Source organism: Notothenia rossii, assembly GCF_949606895.1.
Source record: "Notothenia rossii genome assembly, chromosome: 8".
Classification (NCBI taxonomy): Eukaryota; Metazoa; Chordata; class Actinopteri; order Perciformes; family Nototheniidae; genus Notothenia; species Notothenia rossii.
The window spans coordinates 41,928,975-41,948,724 of record NC_136906.1 but is presented as its reverse complement, the minus strand read 5'-3'; the positions used below and the strand labels follow the sequence as shown (position 1 = coordinate 41,948,724).

Here is a 19,750-nt window from a genome sequence, read left to right as displayed (position 1 = left end):
GACCAAGCGTCGCTCCTGGACGATTATGGAGTGAGAGTGTGTTGGTCATACTGATCATACAGTCAATAACTTTGTTGTTATTAGCATCTGGTTAGCTAGCATATAAGATATATATAATATAAGAGGCTTTTTCTACAACCAGTGAGGTAAAGGCACATCTTTATATGATCATTATAGTTATAAAAAAATAAGAGAATAAAGTAAACAGGTATAAAATACTATACGACAGTAAAAAAAAGTTGTTATTAATAAACAAGAATACAGTTTGAAAGGGGAGTGATTTGTAAAATGTCCATAAAGAAAAAGTCAATCTGTTTACAGTTCTGTTTCATATGGGTGTTGAGAGATGTATCCATATATCTAATGTTGCTCTCAAAGTGCACCAGATTGATGCTTTCAACTTCAACATTTAAAAAAAAATCTTAAATCATGTCCATATCTTTCTGTTTGGGTGGTCATGCCACAACTGTGCACGTGAATGCATGCGTGAGTCATGGCAAGATACTGTATCTGGATTGAGAGGTTGCTTTTTCTTTGCACAACATGAAAGAAAGGCAAATTAATGGGCTGTGATTTTAGCATTTTTAAGCAGAGGTCAATAATTTGTACGGCCCTCGGAGGATGTTGAAAAAATTGGAATTGCCCTTGAGAGGAAAAAGGTTCCCCACCCCTGGCTTAGTTGAAAACAATAATATTAAGTTTAAATAAAAAATATTAGGTTCAATTTAATTATTTTGCTTTTAGCAAGTCTCATAAAACGTGTATTCTAAAATCACTTTTACGCAATGCACAACACCTTTCAGATTCATACATGTCAACCTTTCCAAATCCAAAAGAGGTAGGTTTGCGCGCGGCAAATGTGCACGCCCAAATTAGGTAATCAGAAGAAATGGAACCCCAGTAATTACACGTATAAACCATGTATTTAACATTATATTGCATCATTTTATGCATTTTTCAGAAAAACTTGTAGTTTGTTAAACAGTGACATCAACGACATATCTGGTCTGTAAAATGCCCGAAAAGTAGAAGAATGCGAGATAATTATCCCACAGTCTCCACATTTTATCATATTTTTAATGTGTTTCTGGTCCTCTTTAATTTGTGATAGTGTATATGAAGGATGTCTCAGGATGTAGAACTCTTGTGTGAACATTGGATAAAGCCAGGTTCATATTCTTGTTTCATGTTGTTGACATAATAGTCAAAGGTTTGCACAGAGCGAAATATCTTTGTGTTGCGCCATACATCAGCAAATACTGAATAAAAAAAGTAATTTCCTGCATTTTTCTACTGATAAAGTGTGATATAAATAATGTACAGGCTTTAAGATTGCTGTAGTTCTCTAAACAGACGTTAACGACAGGTTTGGTGTTGAAAATGTCAGAAAAAGTGAAAGAATGGGAGATAAATATCTCAAAATGGTATCATATTTTGTGTGTGTTTGTGGTCCTCTTTCAGTTGAGACACAGTAGGTGAAGGATAATTCAGGAAAATACTAAACACTGGATGTCTTTCAGTCGCCAACATGTGTTTTCGAGACACTGATATTAACGGGGAAATCCTGCAGGACTCAAATGCCTCGTCTCTGCAATTTGGGAGTTATTACCCATCAGCCCCGGGGGTGCAGAGGAAAGGCAGCGTTACCCCTGGTCTGCACGTTGTTTCTCTTTCAGAAACACAGAGGACTGTTTGTATGATGGGATCACAGACACGCTGCAAACGGTGTCCGCCAAATGTCGAGTCCAGTGTCTATACTCTAAACCCGGATTTTATTGAAATTAAACTTTTAAGCTCTCATTAATAATGCTGTTCATGTTTTTTAAAAAGACTGTCATTACCAAAGCAAATTAGTTGTTTGCACTATTTAGCTGAAATGTGCATTGCAATAATCCTATTAAGCAGAGATAACTCAATGTGTTACGTTTCTGCAAGAGAGGGGAGGGGCTCCACACACACATTGAGCATGAGCTGCAGCTGCACTGCACGCAGTCAGAGCATGAGTCAGAGGTGAAGACAGAGGAGCCCGCAAATTATGGCTGCTGTATCTAGTCCATGTCCGAGCGAATTTTGAAAATAACTTTACGTGGAATGGTGAGTTTGAAAACATCTATATCTATCTAGATATTTTTTTGTCAAAAATGTATTAGCTAAAAGACCTGCTCACAACAAGTTAGCTTAGCGCTAACGCTGCACGTGGTTTAGCTAACAACGTTACTTAACGGCTGATCATTTGGTAACAAAACCGATTTAAAATGGCTTTTCATAAGGTTCCATTTGAGTGATTCGTCACATTTATAACAGTTACTTAGCAAAATGTTTAACGGAGCATGTCATTAAGGGGATATTAGCAGAGTTTAGCTAACGTTCTGCAGAGGTTAGTTAACGTTGTACAGAGGTTAGTTAACGTTCTGCAGAGGTTTAGCTAAAAGACCTGCTCACAACAAGTTAGCTTAGCAATAAAGCTGCACATGGTTTAGCTAACGTTATTTAACGTATCTTCTCCGTCCCGCGGGCCCACCACCTACGGGAAACAGCGATGGGGTCGGGTGCGCTGCCAGAAGGGTGGCAGTGAAGGCAGAGGGTCACGACGGACCAGACCCGGGCGACAGAAACTGGCTTTGGGGACGTGGAACGTCACCTCTCTGGGGGGGAAGGAGTCAGAGCTTGTGCGGGAGGTGGAGCGTTACCAGTTGGATCTGGTTGGGCTCACCTCTACGCACAGCGTCGGCTCTGGAACCTTACTTCCGGATAGGGGTTGGACTCTATTCTTCTCCAGAGTTGCTCAAGGTGTGAGGCGCCGGGCGGGTGTGGGGATACTCACAAGTCCCCGGTTGGGTGCTTCATTGTTGGAGTTTACCCCAGTGGACGAGAGGGTCGCCTCCCTACGCCTGCGGGTTATGGGGGGGAAAACTCTGACTGTTGTGTGGGCTTATGCACCCAACAGCAGTTCAGAGTATACGGCCTTCTTGGAGACCCTGGAAAGAGTCCTGTATGGGGCTCCTGAAGGGGACTCTTTAATCTTGCTGGGAGACCTCAACGCACATGTGGGCAATGATGGAGACACTTGGAGGGGAGTGATTGGGAGGAACGGCCCCCCTGATCTGAACCGGAGTGGTGGTTTGTTACTGGACTTCTGTGCTAGTCATGGATTGGCCATAACAAAGACCATGTTCGAACATAAGGATGCTCACAAGTGTACGTGGTACCAGACCACCCTAGGAAGAAGGTCCATCATCAATTGCGTTATCGTATCATCGGACCAGAGGCCGTATGTTTTGGACACTCGGGTAAAGAGAGGGGCGGAGTTATCAACTGATCACCATCTGGTGGTGAGTTGGGTCGAGTGGCGGGGGAAGCCTCTGGATAGACCTGGTAAGCCCAAACGTGTAGTTCGGGTGAACTGGGAACGTCTGGAGGAGGCCCAAGTTCAGGAGGCGTTCAACTCACACCTCCGGCGGAGCTTTTCGGGCATTCCTGTGGAGGTTGGGGACATTGAACCAGAGTGGTCTGTGTTCAAAGCCTCTATTGCCGAAGCCGTGGTGGGGAGCTGTGGTCTCAAGGTCCTAGGTGCCTCAAAGGGAGGTAACCCTCGAACCTCCTGGTGGGCACCGGTGGTCAGGGAAGCCGTCCGACTGAAGAAGGAGGCCTTCAGGGATTTGTTATCCCGGGGGACTCCCGAGGCAGTTGCAAGGTACCGAAAGGCCCAAAGGGCAGCAGCCGTGGCTGAGGCAAAGCAGCGGGTGTGGGAGAAGTTCGGAGAAGACATGGAAAAGGACTTTCGGGCGGCACCAAAGTTGTTCTGGAAAACGGTCCGACACCTCAGAAGGGGGAAGCAGGGAACCATCCAAGCTGTGTACAGTAAGGATGGGACGTTGTTGACCTCTACTGATGGAGTGTTAGGGCGTTGGAAGGAGCACTTTGAGGAACTCCTGAACCCGACAACTCCGCCCTCTATGTTAGAGGCAGAGCTGGAGTATGACGGGGGATCGACACCAATCTCCCGGGGGGAGGTCATTGAGGTCGTCAAACAACTTCACAGTGGCAAAGCCCCGGGGTTGGATGAGATCTGCCCAGAAATGCTGAAGGCTCTGGGTGTTGAGGGACTGTCATGGTTGACACGTCTCATCAACGTTGCGTGGAAGTCGGAAACAGTACCGAAGGAGTGGCAGACCGGGGTGGTGGTTCCCCTTTTTAAAAAGGGGGATCAGAGGGTGTGTGCCAATTACAGAGGCATCACACTACTCAGCCTCCCCGGGAAAGTTTACTCTAAGGTACTCGAAAGGAGGGTCAGGCCGATTGTCGAACCTCAGATTGAAGAGAAACAATGCGGATTCCGTCCTGGTCGTGGAACGACGGATCAGCTTTTTACTCTCGCAAGGATCCTGGAGGGGGCCTGGGAGTACGCTTATCCAGTCTACATGTGTTTTGTAGACTTGGAGGGTTCCCAGGGAGTCACTATGGGAGGTGCTGTGGGAGTATGGGGTGAGGGGGTCTCTACTCAGGGCCATCCAATCTCTGTACTCCCAAAGCAAGAGCTGTGTCCGGGTCCTCGGCAGTAAGTCGGACCCATTTCAGGTGAGGGTTGGCCTCCGCCAGGGCTGCGCTTTGTCACTAATCCTGTTTGTAATATACATGGATCGGATTTCGAGGCGTTGTCGTGGGGGAGGGGGTCTGCAGTTCGGTGGACTAAGGATTGCACCACTGCTTTTTGCAGATGATGTGGTTCTGATGGCTTCATCGGTCTGCGACCTTCAGCACTCACTGGATCGGTTCGCAACCGATTGTGAAGCGGCTGGGATGAGGATCAGCACCTCCAAATCTGAGGCCATGGCTCTCAGCAGGAAACCGATGGACTGTCCACTCCAAGTAGGGAATGAGTCCTTACCCCAAGTGAAGGAGTTCAAGTATCTCGGGGTCTTCTTTTCGAGTGAGGGAACAATGGAGCGTGAGATGGGTCGGAGATCCGGAGCAGCGGGAGCGGTACTGCAGTCGCTTTACCGTACCGTTGTGACGAAAAGGGACCTGAGCCAGAAGGCAAAGCTCTCTGTCTACCGCGCCATTTTCGTTCCTACCCTCACCTATGGTCATGAAGGATGGCTCATGACCGAAAGAACGAGATCGCGGGTACAAGCGGCCGAGACGGGTTTTCTCCGCAGGGTGGCTGGTGTCTCCCTTAGGGATAAGGTGAGAAGTTCGGTCATCCGGGAGGGACTCTGAGTTGAACCACTCCTCCTTCGCGTCGAAAGGAGCCAGTTGAGGTGGTTCGGGCACCTCGTTAGGATGCCACCTGGGCGCCTCCCTAGGGAGGTGTTCCAGGCACGTCCAGCTGGGAAGAGACCAAGGGGTAGACCTAGGACCAGGTGGAGGGATTATATCTCTTCGCTGGCCTGGGAGCGCCTTGGGATCCCCCAGTCAGAGCTGGTTGATGTGGCCAGGGAAAAGAAAGTTTGGGGCTCTCTGCTGGAACTGCTACCTCCGCGACCCGACCACGGACAAGCGGGAGAAGATGGATGGATGGATGGATTTAACGTATGTTCATACGTGTCCTTAGGTTGCACGCCTGCCAGATTATCTTCCACTCCGACGAACTGCACCCCCTCATCCTGGCTCCGCTTGCCGACCTGGCGGTGGGGCTGTACGGTGAGTCACCCGCCACTTCATCTTCCACGACAACAACCACAACTGGGATGGCCACTCCTACCACTAGTCTGCCAACACCCCACCTTCAGCATCTACGCCCAGGGGCGCAACAACCGGGGTTGCTCCACTCCACCCGCGTGATGGGCGGGACAGAGTTCGTCTTCAAAGGTAACGGGTTAAACTGTTGACCCTGGTAGAATGGTCTCTTTTACTCCCTTTATTGTACATGTGAGGGTCTATGTATGTCTGCTTTCTGTGTTTGACAATGTCACAAATACATCATATATATACAAAAATAAACAATAAACTAATGACAAGGCAGTGTTTCCCCTAGGATGGAGTCATAGCAGCGGTGCTAAGGCACGTGGGCCCAGCATAATGTGAGCGTGGAGCGTGTGGAATTTTTTAGTGTGTGCGAAGTGCGCCCCGCCAATTTCTTTCTATGTGTCAGCACAAGAAAGGCTATTGAGGCCTAGTAGCAGGGCCGGTTCTAGACAATTTGCTGCCCTCGGTGAGATTTTAGGCGACATTTTATGTTTAAAGAATAAATGAAAAATCTCTACAAAAGACAAATACACTCCAAAAACAGAAACTTATTGACATAGGTAATAGACGTCAAAATGGCTTCAAATGTATTCAGTATTGTATGAACATGTTTGAATTGGGGGGTGGACGTCACATCCTCTAGGGGGTCCGGGGGTATGCCCACCCGGGAAGATGTTTTGAACATTTTACAGTAAAATGCTTCAATCTGGTTCACTTTGAGCACACAATTACTTGAGACCTGATCTAGGGGGTACAACTCTAAAACACCCATATGAAAAAGATCGGTTTACATTTTAATAATCAAATAAGTATGTGAACATAACAAATAAATGTAGCTTATTTTACCTAGTTAACATTTATTTGTTTATGCATAATTTTGGATCTCTCCAACTTTAAACAATATTTTTGGTTAACTGTCCTATAGTATACATTGGAATGATTTCAAACCTGTTTTTATTTATCCTAATAATTATAAAGGAGTGCCTTGGAAATATGTGTTTACATAATTTGTGGTCAAAACGTTTGAGACCCACTGAGATAACTTAGACTAAAATTAACTATCTAAATACTCAGAGAGTCCTTAACCTCACTGAGCCTCTCAGTCTGACAGGAGAGCTCTCCTCCACCCTGGTTGTAGAAACATCTACTTGTTATATCCGTTAGCGCAGCTAGCACCAGATTCTAATAACAACAGCGCCGGTACCGGTGCGCTCTCTCCCTTGCTCACTCTCTCGCTACCACGCTCGCAATTTGGCTGTGAGCTGCGGGCGCCTGATAAGCCAACATCCCCCACTTTCATCACTTACAGCGCCCACCGTACAGGGCAAATTAAACGTGTAACCGGGGTGAAAAGGGTGTTACATTGACTTAATTATGAATGTTTTTACATCAAGGCCGAACATTTGGATGATCGCCAACGGTCAAAAATGTTTTTTTCCCTCCCAGAGCTACCAACGAAGCGCCCCCCAGATCTGGCGCCATAGGCGACCGCCAGTAACACAAATACTACAAATCCACATAACAAACAATCAAAAATGAAAACGCGTCGCCACTTATTATTATTTTAAGAAGAAAAAAAAGGCGCAGCCACTATTTGTTTATTGGCGAAACACTGCAAGGACAAAGATTCAGCTAGAAAAAAAACGGGTTATTTTCCTTTCCTACAGCTGTGGTAAAGAGTCAAATATACCAACAATTTCTTGTCATTCTAGCTGTAACTTGTTGTCATTTTACTCCCCAACAGACTACAGAGCCAACTGATATCCAGACCCTGGTGCTCAGAGGGCTTCCAATTATCCTTGGCGACAACCCCACAGACTTCTACAAAGCAGGCTTTGTAAGTAACCTCTTACCTTCTCACAGAGTATTTAAAAGCACCATTATTTGTTAGTTCCTGTCCCTGGTAAACCCTGTGAGCGTAGTTTTATACAATTACAGATTAAGATTGTTCCACTTATCACTAGTACGATTAGTTCTGGCCGATAAATATTGGTGAAATTGTTACAAACAAGACAAAACTAAAGCCGCTTATATAGTCTTAACTGTGTAGGTTAGTTTGCCACTTGTTTTAAATGTGGCAGATCTTATAAAGTGTGCTGCTGGCTGAGACAAAGCAGCCCCTCCTCTAGCAGCTGTACCTGTAGTGATTCTAGAGCAGCAACAGTATAACGGTTACAGCAGCATCAGTCATTATATACATTAATATCTCACTGGAAAAAAATCTAAAATGTCAATAAAGAATCTGAATATTCTTGACAGCATTATACTGAGGCAAGTTTTGAAAGAATGAAGAACACAGACATCTGTCAGTATCCTTTATTCTGTCCTCCCTCCACTGCTGCTGTGGGTCACTGCCTTCAGGTACCGCTACCCGACCGGGGGGGGGGTCTGCTTTATCTCAATCAGCAAGTGAATTCACAGGAATACGCAACGTTTTAAGATACGTGGCAAACTGAGCTAAACAGTTCATACAGACAGCTTTTGTCTTAGCTGGTATACCAAATGTGGATTACGTTTAATAGTGGGTTTCCATAACATCCCTAAATTAAATCATTTCTTATTAATTGTTTATTGCTATTTTGCTAAAAAATATGATTTCTCGGTCAGCACTAATAGCAACAGCTCTTTCCAACCTCTTTGAGTGATCTGTCCAGCAGAACCAACTCAAGCCTTCCCTCATGTGTCTGACTCTCTTATGACATTATTCATGTTTATTTAATGAAACATGTCCTGATTGTGCTCTTATGTTGCTGTCGTTTCAGGACACTGATGATGAGGACTCGTTCCGTGACATTGACATTGGGATCCTCCTGGTTGAGCATGAATGTGCTGGTCCCTCATCTTCCCTGCATCGCAGTCCAGCCTCGCTGAAGATCATCCTTGAGGGACAAGTTGTGATCGACAACATCCAAGACCTGCCAAAAGCGATGTTCATTCTGTTTGGTCTTACATACGCACCTGCATCTCAACTACCCCAAGACTATGATGCTCACATTCCAGTTCATCCAAAAGGTTCTTCTCACTTTGGGCCAAGATTAACTAAAGCCAAGGTTGCAAACATTGAAGAACCAGCTTACAATGTAAAGAAATGCACTGACACTTGTTACTGCTGTTCAGCTGCTACCAGTAACATCATAATGTTCAGCACTGTTCGCTGACCTTTCACTGTCAGGTGTGTGATTTTTCACACACATATTGTTAAATGTTGTGGGTTCTAATTCCTGTCTTCTGGTTGACAAGGTTATTTTTGTCAATAAAAACATTGGAATATTTAAATGTATTGTTTCTTGTTTTCCCTTCCATACAATTCTGGTAAAACAATGTATAAATATAATCCCCAAATCAAAATGGTACAATTAATTTTATTAAAAGACATTTGTTATATTAACACATGTCTTCTGAGAAAATGCAGAAAGTGTTTCAGGGTGAGGAACACCGCTAAAAGCTCCAGATAATGTATTTGGAGGTCTCTGCTCCAGAGACGCCTCACAGGTCGACCTTCGTATATACCCCCCCAGCCCGTCAGACATGCGTCTGTGGTGACCACCTTCCGCGATAGGACAGCACCCATAGGCACGCCCCGTACTAGAAAAGTTGGGTGCAGCCAGTGGCGCAGTGCCATCACGCATTTCATAGTGACCATCACTCTCCACGCGCCATGACGTGTGGGGTCCAGTCTGAGGGCAGCTACCCAGCGCTGAAACTCCCTCATGTGTAAGCGTCCCAGTCGTACCACCAGGATGACTGACGCCATGAGCCCCAGTAACCGCAGACATGATCTGAAGAGAACATATTTGTGTGGCTGGAAATGAGCGAGGCAAGCCCCGAAGGCTTTCACTCTCTCTGCTGACAGGTAGAATATGGGCCGATTCTCCCCGGGCTTGCGAATGCAGAATGCCCGAAAAGTGAGGGGGGGTGACAGCGAATTGGAGTCTGTAACCCTGTGCTATTATCTTGAAAACCCAAGCAGAATCTGTGAGCATCCTCCACTTTTCGCTTCTCAAAGCAAGTAGAGATGTCACATCCCTGTCGTCTGCCCGCTGTGTCTTTATTTGTTGTGTTAGGGGGCCCTCTAGTGTCTGAACACGGTGGTACCCCAGGTTGACAACCCCGGTCGACACTGCCCCGTCCATCGTCCGCCTTCTGAGAGAGGCAGCTGCCACTCTTAGAAGGGGGGTAGACTTCAGACTGTTTATTGTTTTTATTGTTTTTTTTTTCATTTTAATTGACTGCGCCCTTGGCTTTAAGCCTGGAAACGACAGTGGAAAATGATTTATTAAACAATAATAGTGATGACATTTGTTTGTGTGACTTAAACAGGCAGCGGAACTTGCTGTCTTTGATGTTAAGTCCATTTCCCTCATGGCGCGAACTTGAGAATGACGTTCTGACATCACTCGAGGTGGCGGGAAGATGGGGACATGGTTGCACCCCGGAAACACATAAGCATCTAACACTGGAACGTGTCCTGGAGCTGGAGAACAGGGAACTCCCAGCTCCTTTATCGAGGAGACGAGAGGAGGCTGTCAGGCCACCCTTTTCTTCTTCCTCGCCTGGTGGCTGAAAGTCTGGACCGGCTGTGCCTGAGCGGCTGCTGCCGGAACCGGAGACTTTCTTGGCCAGCTCGTCCTCGCCTCGTGTCTGGGCTGGAGACCCGGGGCGAGCTGTGACCTCTGCTGTTTCGGGACCTTGAAACGGGCAGGACGTGAGGCAGCCTGAGCGAAGGACTGCCGCGGGGCCGTTGAAGGCGGCGGCTTGACCCTTCGGGGAAGACAAAGCTGGAGAGCCTCATCCTCCTTCTTTTCGGACTCACACCTCTGCTGCATCAAAGCTAGAGCGGAGCCAAATATGCCCTCGGGAACAATAGGCATGTCCAAGACGTCCTCTTTTTCCTGGTCTGGAAGGTTCGTCAGGTTGAGCCAACTGGCTCTCTCCTGTACAACCATTATCCCCAGTGCTTTGCCCGTGGCTTGGAATGCACAGCGCTGCACACGGAGGCAAATGTCCGTGATCGCTGCGATTTCGTTCCACACGGCAGGCTCAGGTTTGACCGTCATGTCCTCGCAGAGCTCCGCCTGGTAGGCGGTCAGTAGCGAGGAGACGTTGAGTGCCCTGGCGGACAAAGCTGCTGCTCTATAGGCTCGTTCGGTCATTGCTGACTGGAAGCGGTCTGCCTTTGCCGGTAGCGTGGGGTTCCTGCTCGGTGCCAAAGCCAGCCGCGGTTGGAGATGGGCTGCCACCAGCGGCTCCATGGGCGGCATGCGGAGCAGACGTAGTTTCTCCATGCCGTCACAGTCCAAAGAGGAGGCACCCTGGATTGTTGGTGTCGGTCTCTCCACGAGACCGACACCTCGTCCAACATCCCTGGAAAGACTGGGAGAAGCTGCCTCTTCATCCTCGCTGCTTGGGGCAAGGTCTTCCCCTCATAGCGAGATCTGGAGGTCTCCTTGGTCACTTCAGGCCAGGGGATGTCCAGCCTGTACGCAGCGCATTGGCACACGGCCTGCAAGTCCATACTGAGGCAGGGCGAAGCTGGTTTGCTTTCGCCCGGGGGAGCGGACATCGTCTCCGGCTTTGCAGCCTGAACAGATGAAACGAAGATGTCATCTTCGTGCTCATCCGAGTCGGATAAGAGGAACTCAGAGGTATCCTTTTCATCTTCCTCCGTATAGTCCAGCTCCAGGACATCCTCCATGGGTGGAACCACGGTGAGGTCCAGTTGGGAGCCCCAGCTTGATATAGCGTGGGGCTCCGCTCTCGCGGCCCTTGCCGCCACCGGGCCCCAGCCTGACATGGCGCGGGGCTCCGATTCCGCGGCTACCGCCGTTGTTGAGCCCCAGCCTGACACAGCGTGGGGCTCAATCTCCGCGGCGGTCGCCACCATGTCCCGATTACCGGCCGGCAAATCAACGGACATGAAGGGGTCCTGTCCCGACAGGCTAGCTTGACGCGCTAGCCGAAAGCGGAGGCTTTTGAGGGTGAAGCGGGCACAATGCCAGCGCCGGGGTTATCGATAGCTTCCTGGGCGTGTTTCAGCCCAAGGCAGGACGAGCAGACCTGGTGTGAGTCCATGCCCGAGATCTTAAACCCGCAGCCTCCGAGCCGAGCCTCTGAGCCTCCAACTCCCCTGGTGTGAGGGAGAGAAGGGTCCATCCTCGTTTGCCGGGGTGTCGGCGCGGAGGGACACGCTAGTATTTTACCGTTTTAAAGAAAAAATCAAAACCTTATCGTTATTCCGAAAGGAAAAATGGTGGGCAGATTTTTTAATATTAACTGGTGTGTTAATATCTTTTATCTCCGTCTCCTCTGGTGTGAGGGAGAGAAGAATCTGTCCTCGTTTGCCGTGGTGTCGGCACGGAGGGATAAACTAGTAACAGGTATGTTACTGTTTGAAGAAAAAATCAAGACCCTACCGTTATTCCGAAAGAAAAAACGGCGGGCATATTTCAATATTAACTGGTGTGTTAATATTTAATTCAATCTTCCGCAAAGCAAAAAGTAACCGGCAAGCGCCCGTCGACCGAATGTTAGCTTGGGTTCAGTCTGTGGACAGTTAAGCTAGCCCGGCTACTGATATTTTGAGATGTGCTCCGAAGCGAGAAGAGGTGTTTGAATGACGCTGCGTCGTAACGCAAGCTACTTATAGGGTGGGTGGATTCCCTGACGTAGACGTCAAGATCACCAGCCAATCAGGATTGGCGTAATGAGATTGATGCTTCTGTTTGCATACGCGTTGAGGCGCATCCCATAGTGAGACATCGAACGGAGTGTTATGAATGAGAACTGAGACCAGCGTCAAAGTTCCATTAAGCGAGCAGTTGGGCATCATAGTTGGCAACAATCAAGTACATATAAACTGTGCTAGAATGTGAAATTACGTATCCGCAACAAGCCAGCAGATTGTTCTGGTGGACCTGACGCACATCCCCCGCTGTCTCACGGAGAGATACCGCAGGTCCTTCCTTCCTGCAGCGGTCAGACTATACAACCAGCACAGCCCTTAGGACTAGAACCGCCAACGGGTAAATTTTACCCGCAGCTGCTTTTTTATTGTATGTAACTTTTGTTCAATAACATATTAAAGTCTCCCAGTCCGTGACTTTTCCTGAAAGTGTGTTATGTAGCACCCTCTGTTGTTAACAATTGTCAATATGAAGTCAGATTGAAAAAATCGCCAAAAGAATCGCCATTTATACCTATATCCCCCAGCGGGTAATATTTACCTCATAGAAAATGCAGCGTAAACATGACGTGTTGCTAAAGCAACGCCTTTTGTCTACTGCGGTTCCTTATAGAGAGAGAGATAGACAGATAGATAGTTATAGATAGTGTAACATCTTGGAGAATACAAGATCTTGGATGACTGAGCTCACGTTGAGGACGTAATGCATGTGTGCAGGTTACGTGCCAGTTGAAGAAAGATGGACACTCGGAATGAGAGAAGTAGTCCGCGTCATCTATTTATGTAGACAATTATATGTTCATAGAACAGAACATTACAGATAGATCGATATAGAGAGATTTGTACCTAAACAAAACACAAGTCTAACACCAAGCGTTTAAATCAGTACTCTTAGCGATATTTTAAACTTCATGCTATCTGCACAACCTATATCATATGAAAAGCTGAGAGTCCACAGATTCTATTGGTATAAGTTTCATCCCTGTGCGATTCAAAACTCACTGTTCTGTATGATAAATAAAAGAACATTGTACCTTCAAAAATCTATAACGGGTACATTTTACCCATTGGCGGTTTTAGGTATACAGCGACCTCTGGCGGTCCTAGTGTTAGTAGACCCCGCACAAAACAACACACACTATAACACCTCTTGTTGATAAATACACACACACACTTTACTAATGAAACTATTTTGAAAACAATGAAGAGTTAACCGAGCAGGTCAGAGGTCGGCAGCCATGTTAATGTGCAGCAGTGCTATTTGCTTGTATCAGACTCTCAACATTAACATTTTGATTGCATTGGATAAATGACATCCAACAGCTGGGCGTGCATACCCCACTTGGAGTGTGCTATGTTTTTATACAGTTGTTGGTGTTAGGGTACTGTGTTCACATAATGAGAATTGTAACAGTTTGCGCTCTAACTTACAACGGCCCCTGATAGATCTCGCGAGAATGTGTAGAAATATATATAGATACATTTTCATAACAAAACAATGGGGTTGCTGAGCCGTTGCTAGGCCAATTGTTGGAGTTGCTATAGGAACTCCAAGCTACCCCCTGGCGCTGCCCCTGACTGTGGATAATTGGAAGACTGTTACTGACCCTCAGAGGGCCACTGAAGTCTTCAGGAGGAATTTGCTTTGCCAGAGGGAGGAGATGGCTCCTCTTCGGTTTAGCATTGACATCCATGAAGATGTTGACTAGCAGGAGATGGCCATAATAAGCTTCTATAAAAGCAGACAAACTAAGTGGTCAAGGCCCTTAAGATGGACTTTAGAAGGTACATACTACAATTATTTGGTTGATTTCATTCTGGTTTAGTTGTCTCCTGTCTATCATTTAAGTGCAATTAATGCTATTTTGCAGGGGATGTCACCACTGGAGATGGTGTGACCCGACACCTTTTCACCCTGATAATCAAAAATCTCCAGCACAGGTTCCACATCAACTTTGGTAAATGTTCAAATTAATTAATTAATTTTGTTTCCAAGAGTCGTTAGTAGTAACGTTAGTACAAACGCCACAGGGCAAGACACACTAGATAAAAAGCCTAAGTACAAGTAAGTGGTGGACATCTGATATAGAAAAAAGTTACAATATTAGTGAAACAAAACATTTAACTTTTTTTTGTTTTCCATCTCATATATTTATTTTACAGGTAACTCCAACACTAACTTGCTGTTTGAGGGACAGCAGGACCAACTAATTCCTTCAACCTCACAGATATTAGTCCAGAGCGACCTTTTTTATTATGGCAGGCAGGATGATGGGGCATTCTTTCATTCATGGTGGTCCGTGTCTATCTGGTCTCTGCCCAGTCGCTATTCACGTGTTGCGTGGGGGCAACATATTGCTGACCTGGACATCCGACAGACAGTTGGGCTGGTATGTCTTACAATTTAATAATTTTCCCATGTAAATTGAGTTTACTATACAGTGTTTGGAGTAACACGCTTCAAAGTAAGGTGTTACAGTAATCAAATTAAATTGTATCTGTAACACAGTAGTTTAATTGGTTACTGTTGGTTCAGTAGTATTTACATTAGAGTTACTAAGCACAAAATTATCTTGTTACTTGCGTTACTTTTAAGGTCTTCGACTATCACTATCTGCATAACGGGAGGGCAGAAAATCAAAATGTCTAAGTAATTTCTTTCAGCAATGAGTTACAAAGTAAAGTAAGGGATTACTGCTTTTTTAAGTAACTAGTAATGTGTAACGCATTACTTTGTTTGAGTTACTACCCCAACACTAACTAAATATCAATTAATCTGTTGATTATAATTATTTGATTACCAAAGCTTGATGGAGAAAGTCAGCTCAGTGAGTCTGACAGGCAGGATGTCAATGCATTGGCACTCACATCGGACCTCCCAGGGGTCACTGTGGACAACAGGAAATGGCTTTTCTACAGAATGCTGCAGATGGCGGTAAATAAATACACACACACACACACACACACACACACACACACACACACATTTATCAGCCTATTCATAATTGCATTTTTCAGAGAGTCTGTCCAACAGTTTGGATACCCACTCAGGTACAAATATCTGTCTAAAGTGGAGGTGAGGTAACAGTAGCACCACCTGGTGGCAGAACCCTACATTTAAAGTGACAGATGGTGAACCAAATGCCGTAATCACACAGAACAGGTTACTGATTGAGGTTATGGGGAACTGTATGTCGTATTATCGAATATTCACCTAACCTGTTATCTTGATTAGTCAACAATATTAATCTATCCTTCCTCTAACAAAATCAAATGGGTGGTTTCTGTAATACCTGCTTTTTAGAATGCTTTAACATGAAATGCTAACTTGTACATTTCACGAAGATTACTTTTCTTTAGAGTGAGAGTAGACCATGGTGTGGAGAATTTTGACTCATGTTGACTGTGCGTGGACCTAACAGTGGCAGCTTAATTTCAGGCAAAAGTGTGCACAATTAACGGTAGGGAATGTCTTTTGATTTTTGTATACATTGAAATATTTTTATATTTTTTTCCACATGCTGTGCTGAAAATGTTGAAATCTAAACCCCATTATTAAAAATGCTTTTAACACTAGCATTGAACGGTTGTGGAGAGATGTCTGGATGGCAGTCACCAGCATCTTCTACATTGTCCTGCACTCACTGGAGGATGAAGGGCATTTGGATCCCAGCAACAGTACCCATTTATTCTATTGCCACGTCTTCAACACAGCCTGAAAGTGTTCCGTGATGGCTGGGACAACCATCCTTTAAGGACTGAGTAGAACATGAATCCAAATCAGATGTGGGCAATGGGAGAACTGCATAATCCCATTCATGATCCTGATGATGTTGAGATAATAACTTCATCATTTGTATGGGATATGTGCATGGAGGAATACATGTATAGTGTTGTGATACTTCTTTATTATTCTTTTGTATACAATTATAACGGTACATAACAGCGGAAGAAAAGTATACGTATTTTTAAAAAACGGTTTTGTTTTCTGTGACACAGAGATCACAGATCCCCTACATTGACTGGGAGGCCAGTGGTCATCTGCGTGAGGAACACTCAGGAATAGTTGTTCCTGTCACCGGGAGTCCTCTGAGTGATCAACAGATGGAACGCCTTAATGCTAATATTGACCCAATGTTACCATCAGATTCATTTGGAAAGGACATCTACTTGAACACATTACGGTTGGTTCTCTTTACGACTGGAAATTAAGAGCAATGGATCCATGGACTACCATTAGCAGACAAAGTATTGCCTTTGTAAAGGTATGTAAGTACTATGAGCAAAATGGACTTACTTTTGAAGTACTCATTATGCTTTTAAATGTTCTCTGTATGTGTTTTGATTATTTAGCTGCATTAATGTGTATGTGTAATTTCGCTAATGTAGATGTTTAATATTGACAAAACTTTTGTAGTGCTTTTTATACTGTGGCTAGTTTAATATACACCAATGCATTATATTCTCATAAGTGATTATCTACGTTTGTCAGAGAAGCAGCCCTGTTTCCAGCATTGTGACTATGTATTTGCAAAGGATGATACAAGCAAAACAATCTAATCATAAAATTAAATAAAGTTATTGCATTAATGAAGTGGAATAAAAAGTAAGAATAATTCCCTCTTAATCCATAAAATGGAAATACTAATAAGTAAAGTAAGTTTACGTGACTACAGTCCAGTCCATAATAAAATATGACAATCATGAATGTCTTTCTTTTTATGAATCAGTATCCCACAACACTTGCAAATGATATATGTGAGAAACAAATATTATAGGATGTATAAGCAGGCAGGCAGGCAGGCAGGCAGGCAGGCAGGCAGGCAGGCAGGCAGGCAGGCAGGCAGGCAGGCAGGCAGGCAGGCAGGCAGGCAGGCAGGCAGGCAGGCAGGCAGGCAGGCAGGCAGGCAGGTAGTCGGATGGATGTATAGATAGAAAGACAGATAGATAGATAGATACTTCATTCATCCCAAATTATGAAATGTGTGGAAACAAGTATAAACACAATAACATTAAATACAAATGAAAGCAATAGACAGGAATATATGCATATACAGTAGAAAGGACACAATGAATATTATAACATTTAATGTAGCCTTACTATGAAGGCTGACCTAAATACGGTACTTTTCTACAGATTACTTTATTACTGCACTGGTAAGGTACAATTAGGCCGATTAATAAGATGTGAAGTGCTTTGCAACTTTGATCCGCTTGACTGAATACACAAAAAACAATGAAGAAAGAGTTTTCTCTGGGCTGCTTCGCTGCCTGCTCCCCCCGGGACCCGAAAGTGGCGTATAGCCTGTAGCCTACTTCAACATCTATGCATGTGCTCGATATATGCTGTATTGAAGCAATAAACTAACACAAACTAACTGTATCACTATAACATGATGGTGAATGCATCTAACGTTCCGCTGTTCATTATAATAATAAAAAAAACAGAGCATTAAACAAACCATCATGCTCTTACTTTGAAATCATGCAGAAATGTCGTCATCAGCAGGCCATCACGTGGTTTCCGAAAATAACCGAGTGACACAAGTAGATTTTAGCCGAGACCGGCGGAAAATATGTCTCAAAATTCCGTGTGTGTAAAAAGACGATCCACAAGCAGAAATGTGAGATCCACGAGCAGAGATTTGAGATCCTCAAGCAATTACGCAAATGCCTGATCGAAAGTTGTAAATGTTAAAGAGATATTCACAGATCTTTTTTTATTTGTGAAAATGTTTAGCGTATTTGCAGATCCGTTTTACATTTGCAAATTCATTTGTGAGTTTGCAAATGTTTTAAATGCATTTGTGAATGGTGTTTTACATTTACAAATCACATATTTACACACAAATTATTTTTTTGTTCACACAAATAATTATGAGACATATCTATGCCCATAAGATATGGTCATTTGTTCTGGGAATGTCATTTTCGAGCCTAAGACCTGAAAAACAGGCTCAGGGCTAAACAGGTTAATAGGTTGTTAAATGTTAAGAAGCCCTGAGACACAGTTTCGTGAAAAAAAAGCCTGTAGTATGAAGGTAGATATGGTGCAAAATGCGAGAGCTTGTAAAACCTGATGTGAGCACTCGCATAAAAAAGCTTGTGAGCATACAATTGTATAAAATATCCACGTATTGAAATCTTTTAGCCTGTAGAAAAAAAATGAACTTTTCCATTACAACTTCTCAAATCCGCTCTGTGGCAGTATAAATCGACGAATCTGTGGCCTTGACTTTTGCTAAACTTCTTGCGATGAATATGTCGCTAAAGTAATTTTCACCTGTAGAGGTGGGGGGAGGAAGGGGGGTTGGAGCGAAGAGGCGGAGATATCAGAACGACGAGACACAAGCTCGGGTCAGTCACACAGCCATATTCAGGTCGAACCGGACAGGCACGTGCACACATAGACATCAAAGTGGGCTTGAGCCCCTGCCTTTTTTCTTCCTCCAGAGAAAGTGCCCTTTTTAATCTACTGCTGTGTGCGCACAGTTTCCCTTTCCAAAAATATATTGATTGAATACAAAATAAAAATATCAGGTCGGGAGATTAGACTGTGAAGTTCCGATGCTCTCTCTACCCTCCCTCCCTCCACATCTCGCGCACAGCGGTGCGGACATCAGCAGTCACTTCAGACAGACAGGTAGCAGCACCTCCCACCTTACTATCCCATGTTATGCCGGCTTTTCTTGGCTTGTTTGAAGGTGAGTGGTAATGAACAAATGACTAAGCTGCTAGTGCCTCAAGTTTAAAACCTAATTACCCAAAAGACAAAAACAATTAAAACTGCGGTCACAGACTTGCACGCAGTTGTGGGTGGACCTTCTGCGGACCTATGCATCTGTCGGGGAGGGTCGCCGGTCGTCCCGGGATCAAGTCGACGCACGCGAGTCCTCCGAAATGAGCCGTTTGTCATTTCTCAAATGTTCACCCCCTCGACTCCTCGGTCCTCTGGCTGCGACCCAGAAATGGATGTCGGCGTGCCGTCTCGAAGGAAAACACATTTCTCTAAAGGCTTGTCAAAGATCGAGTCTGTCTGGAGGAAGTGTAACTGAGGATACACTGATTCAGAGGAGAGGAGTCTCTCTGGTGGAGTTATAACCGAGGGTATACTCATTTAGAGGAGCGAGGAGAGAGGAGTATCTCTGGAGGAGCTTTAACCGAGGGTACACCGATGTATCCTCCGGAGTCAATTTCAGGCCACAGAGACCGGGTGTAAAATATATTAAACTTTATTCACAACAGGCTATAGTTGCAAGATAGTAGGATGTAGAAAGGTATAAGTCTAAGTGTAATTAAAATACATTAAAGATAACCATTAACAGTTAATAGACACATATCAACAGTAGAAAATATAATATTTTCACTGAAAAGAGTAAA

The 19,750-nt window shown here is 44.9% G+C and overlaps 2 protein-coding genes across 5 annotated transcripts in view; one reads left to right on the top strand and one right to left on the bottom strand.

Moving 5' to 3' along the window:
* The window catches only part of LOC307017377 (junction plakoglobin-like), a 708,820-nt gene that overhangs the window by 278,548 nt on the left and 410,522 nt on the right, over positions 1-19,750 (bottom strand). The window lies entirely within an intron of this gene.
* Positions 1,938-8,926, top strand: LOC307017385 (uncharacterized protein). Of its 3 annotated transcripts, XM_079646982.1 has the most exons (5): positions 1,938-2,094; positions 5,555-5,811; positions 5,978-6,023; positions 7,433-7,525; positions 8,451-8,926. In XM_079646982.1, the coding sequence occupies exons 2-5, from the start codon at positions 5,691-5,693 to the stop codon at positions 8,557-8,559; spliced, it is 369 nt and encodes a 122-aa protein (XP_079503108.1). In that variant the 5' UTR covers positions 1,938-2,094; positions 5,555-5,690; the 3' UTR covers positions 8,560-8,926. The 3 variants fall into 3 exon arrangements, 2 of the variants coding, with proteins under 2 accessions (XP_079503108.1, XP_079503107.1); XR_013802159.1 differs by lacking the exon at positions 5,978-6,023; XM_079646981.1 differs by lacking the exons at positions 5,555-5,811; positions 5,978-6,023.

Bases quoted from the DNA above. Each gene is read 5' to 3' on its own strand.
- LOC307017385 (XM_079646981.1), top strand. From the start codon at position 2,056: ATGTCCGAGCGAATTTTGAAAATAACTTTACGTGGAATG. The intron at 2,095-7,432 runs GTGAGTTTGAAA...ACTCCCCAACAG, and splicing joins AAATAACTTTACGTGGAATG to ACTACAGAGCCAACTGATAT. The intron at 7,526-8,450 runs GTAAGTAACCTC...CTGTCGTTTCAG, and splicing joins ACTTCTACAAAGCAGGCTTT to GACACTGATGATGAGGACTC.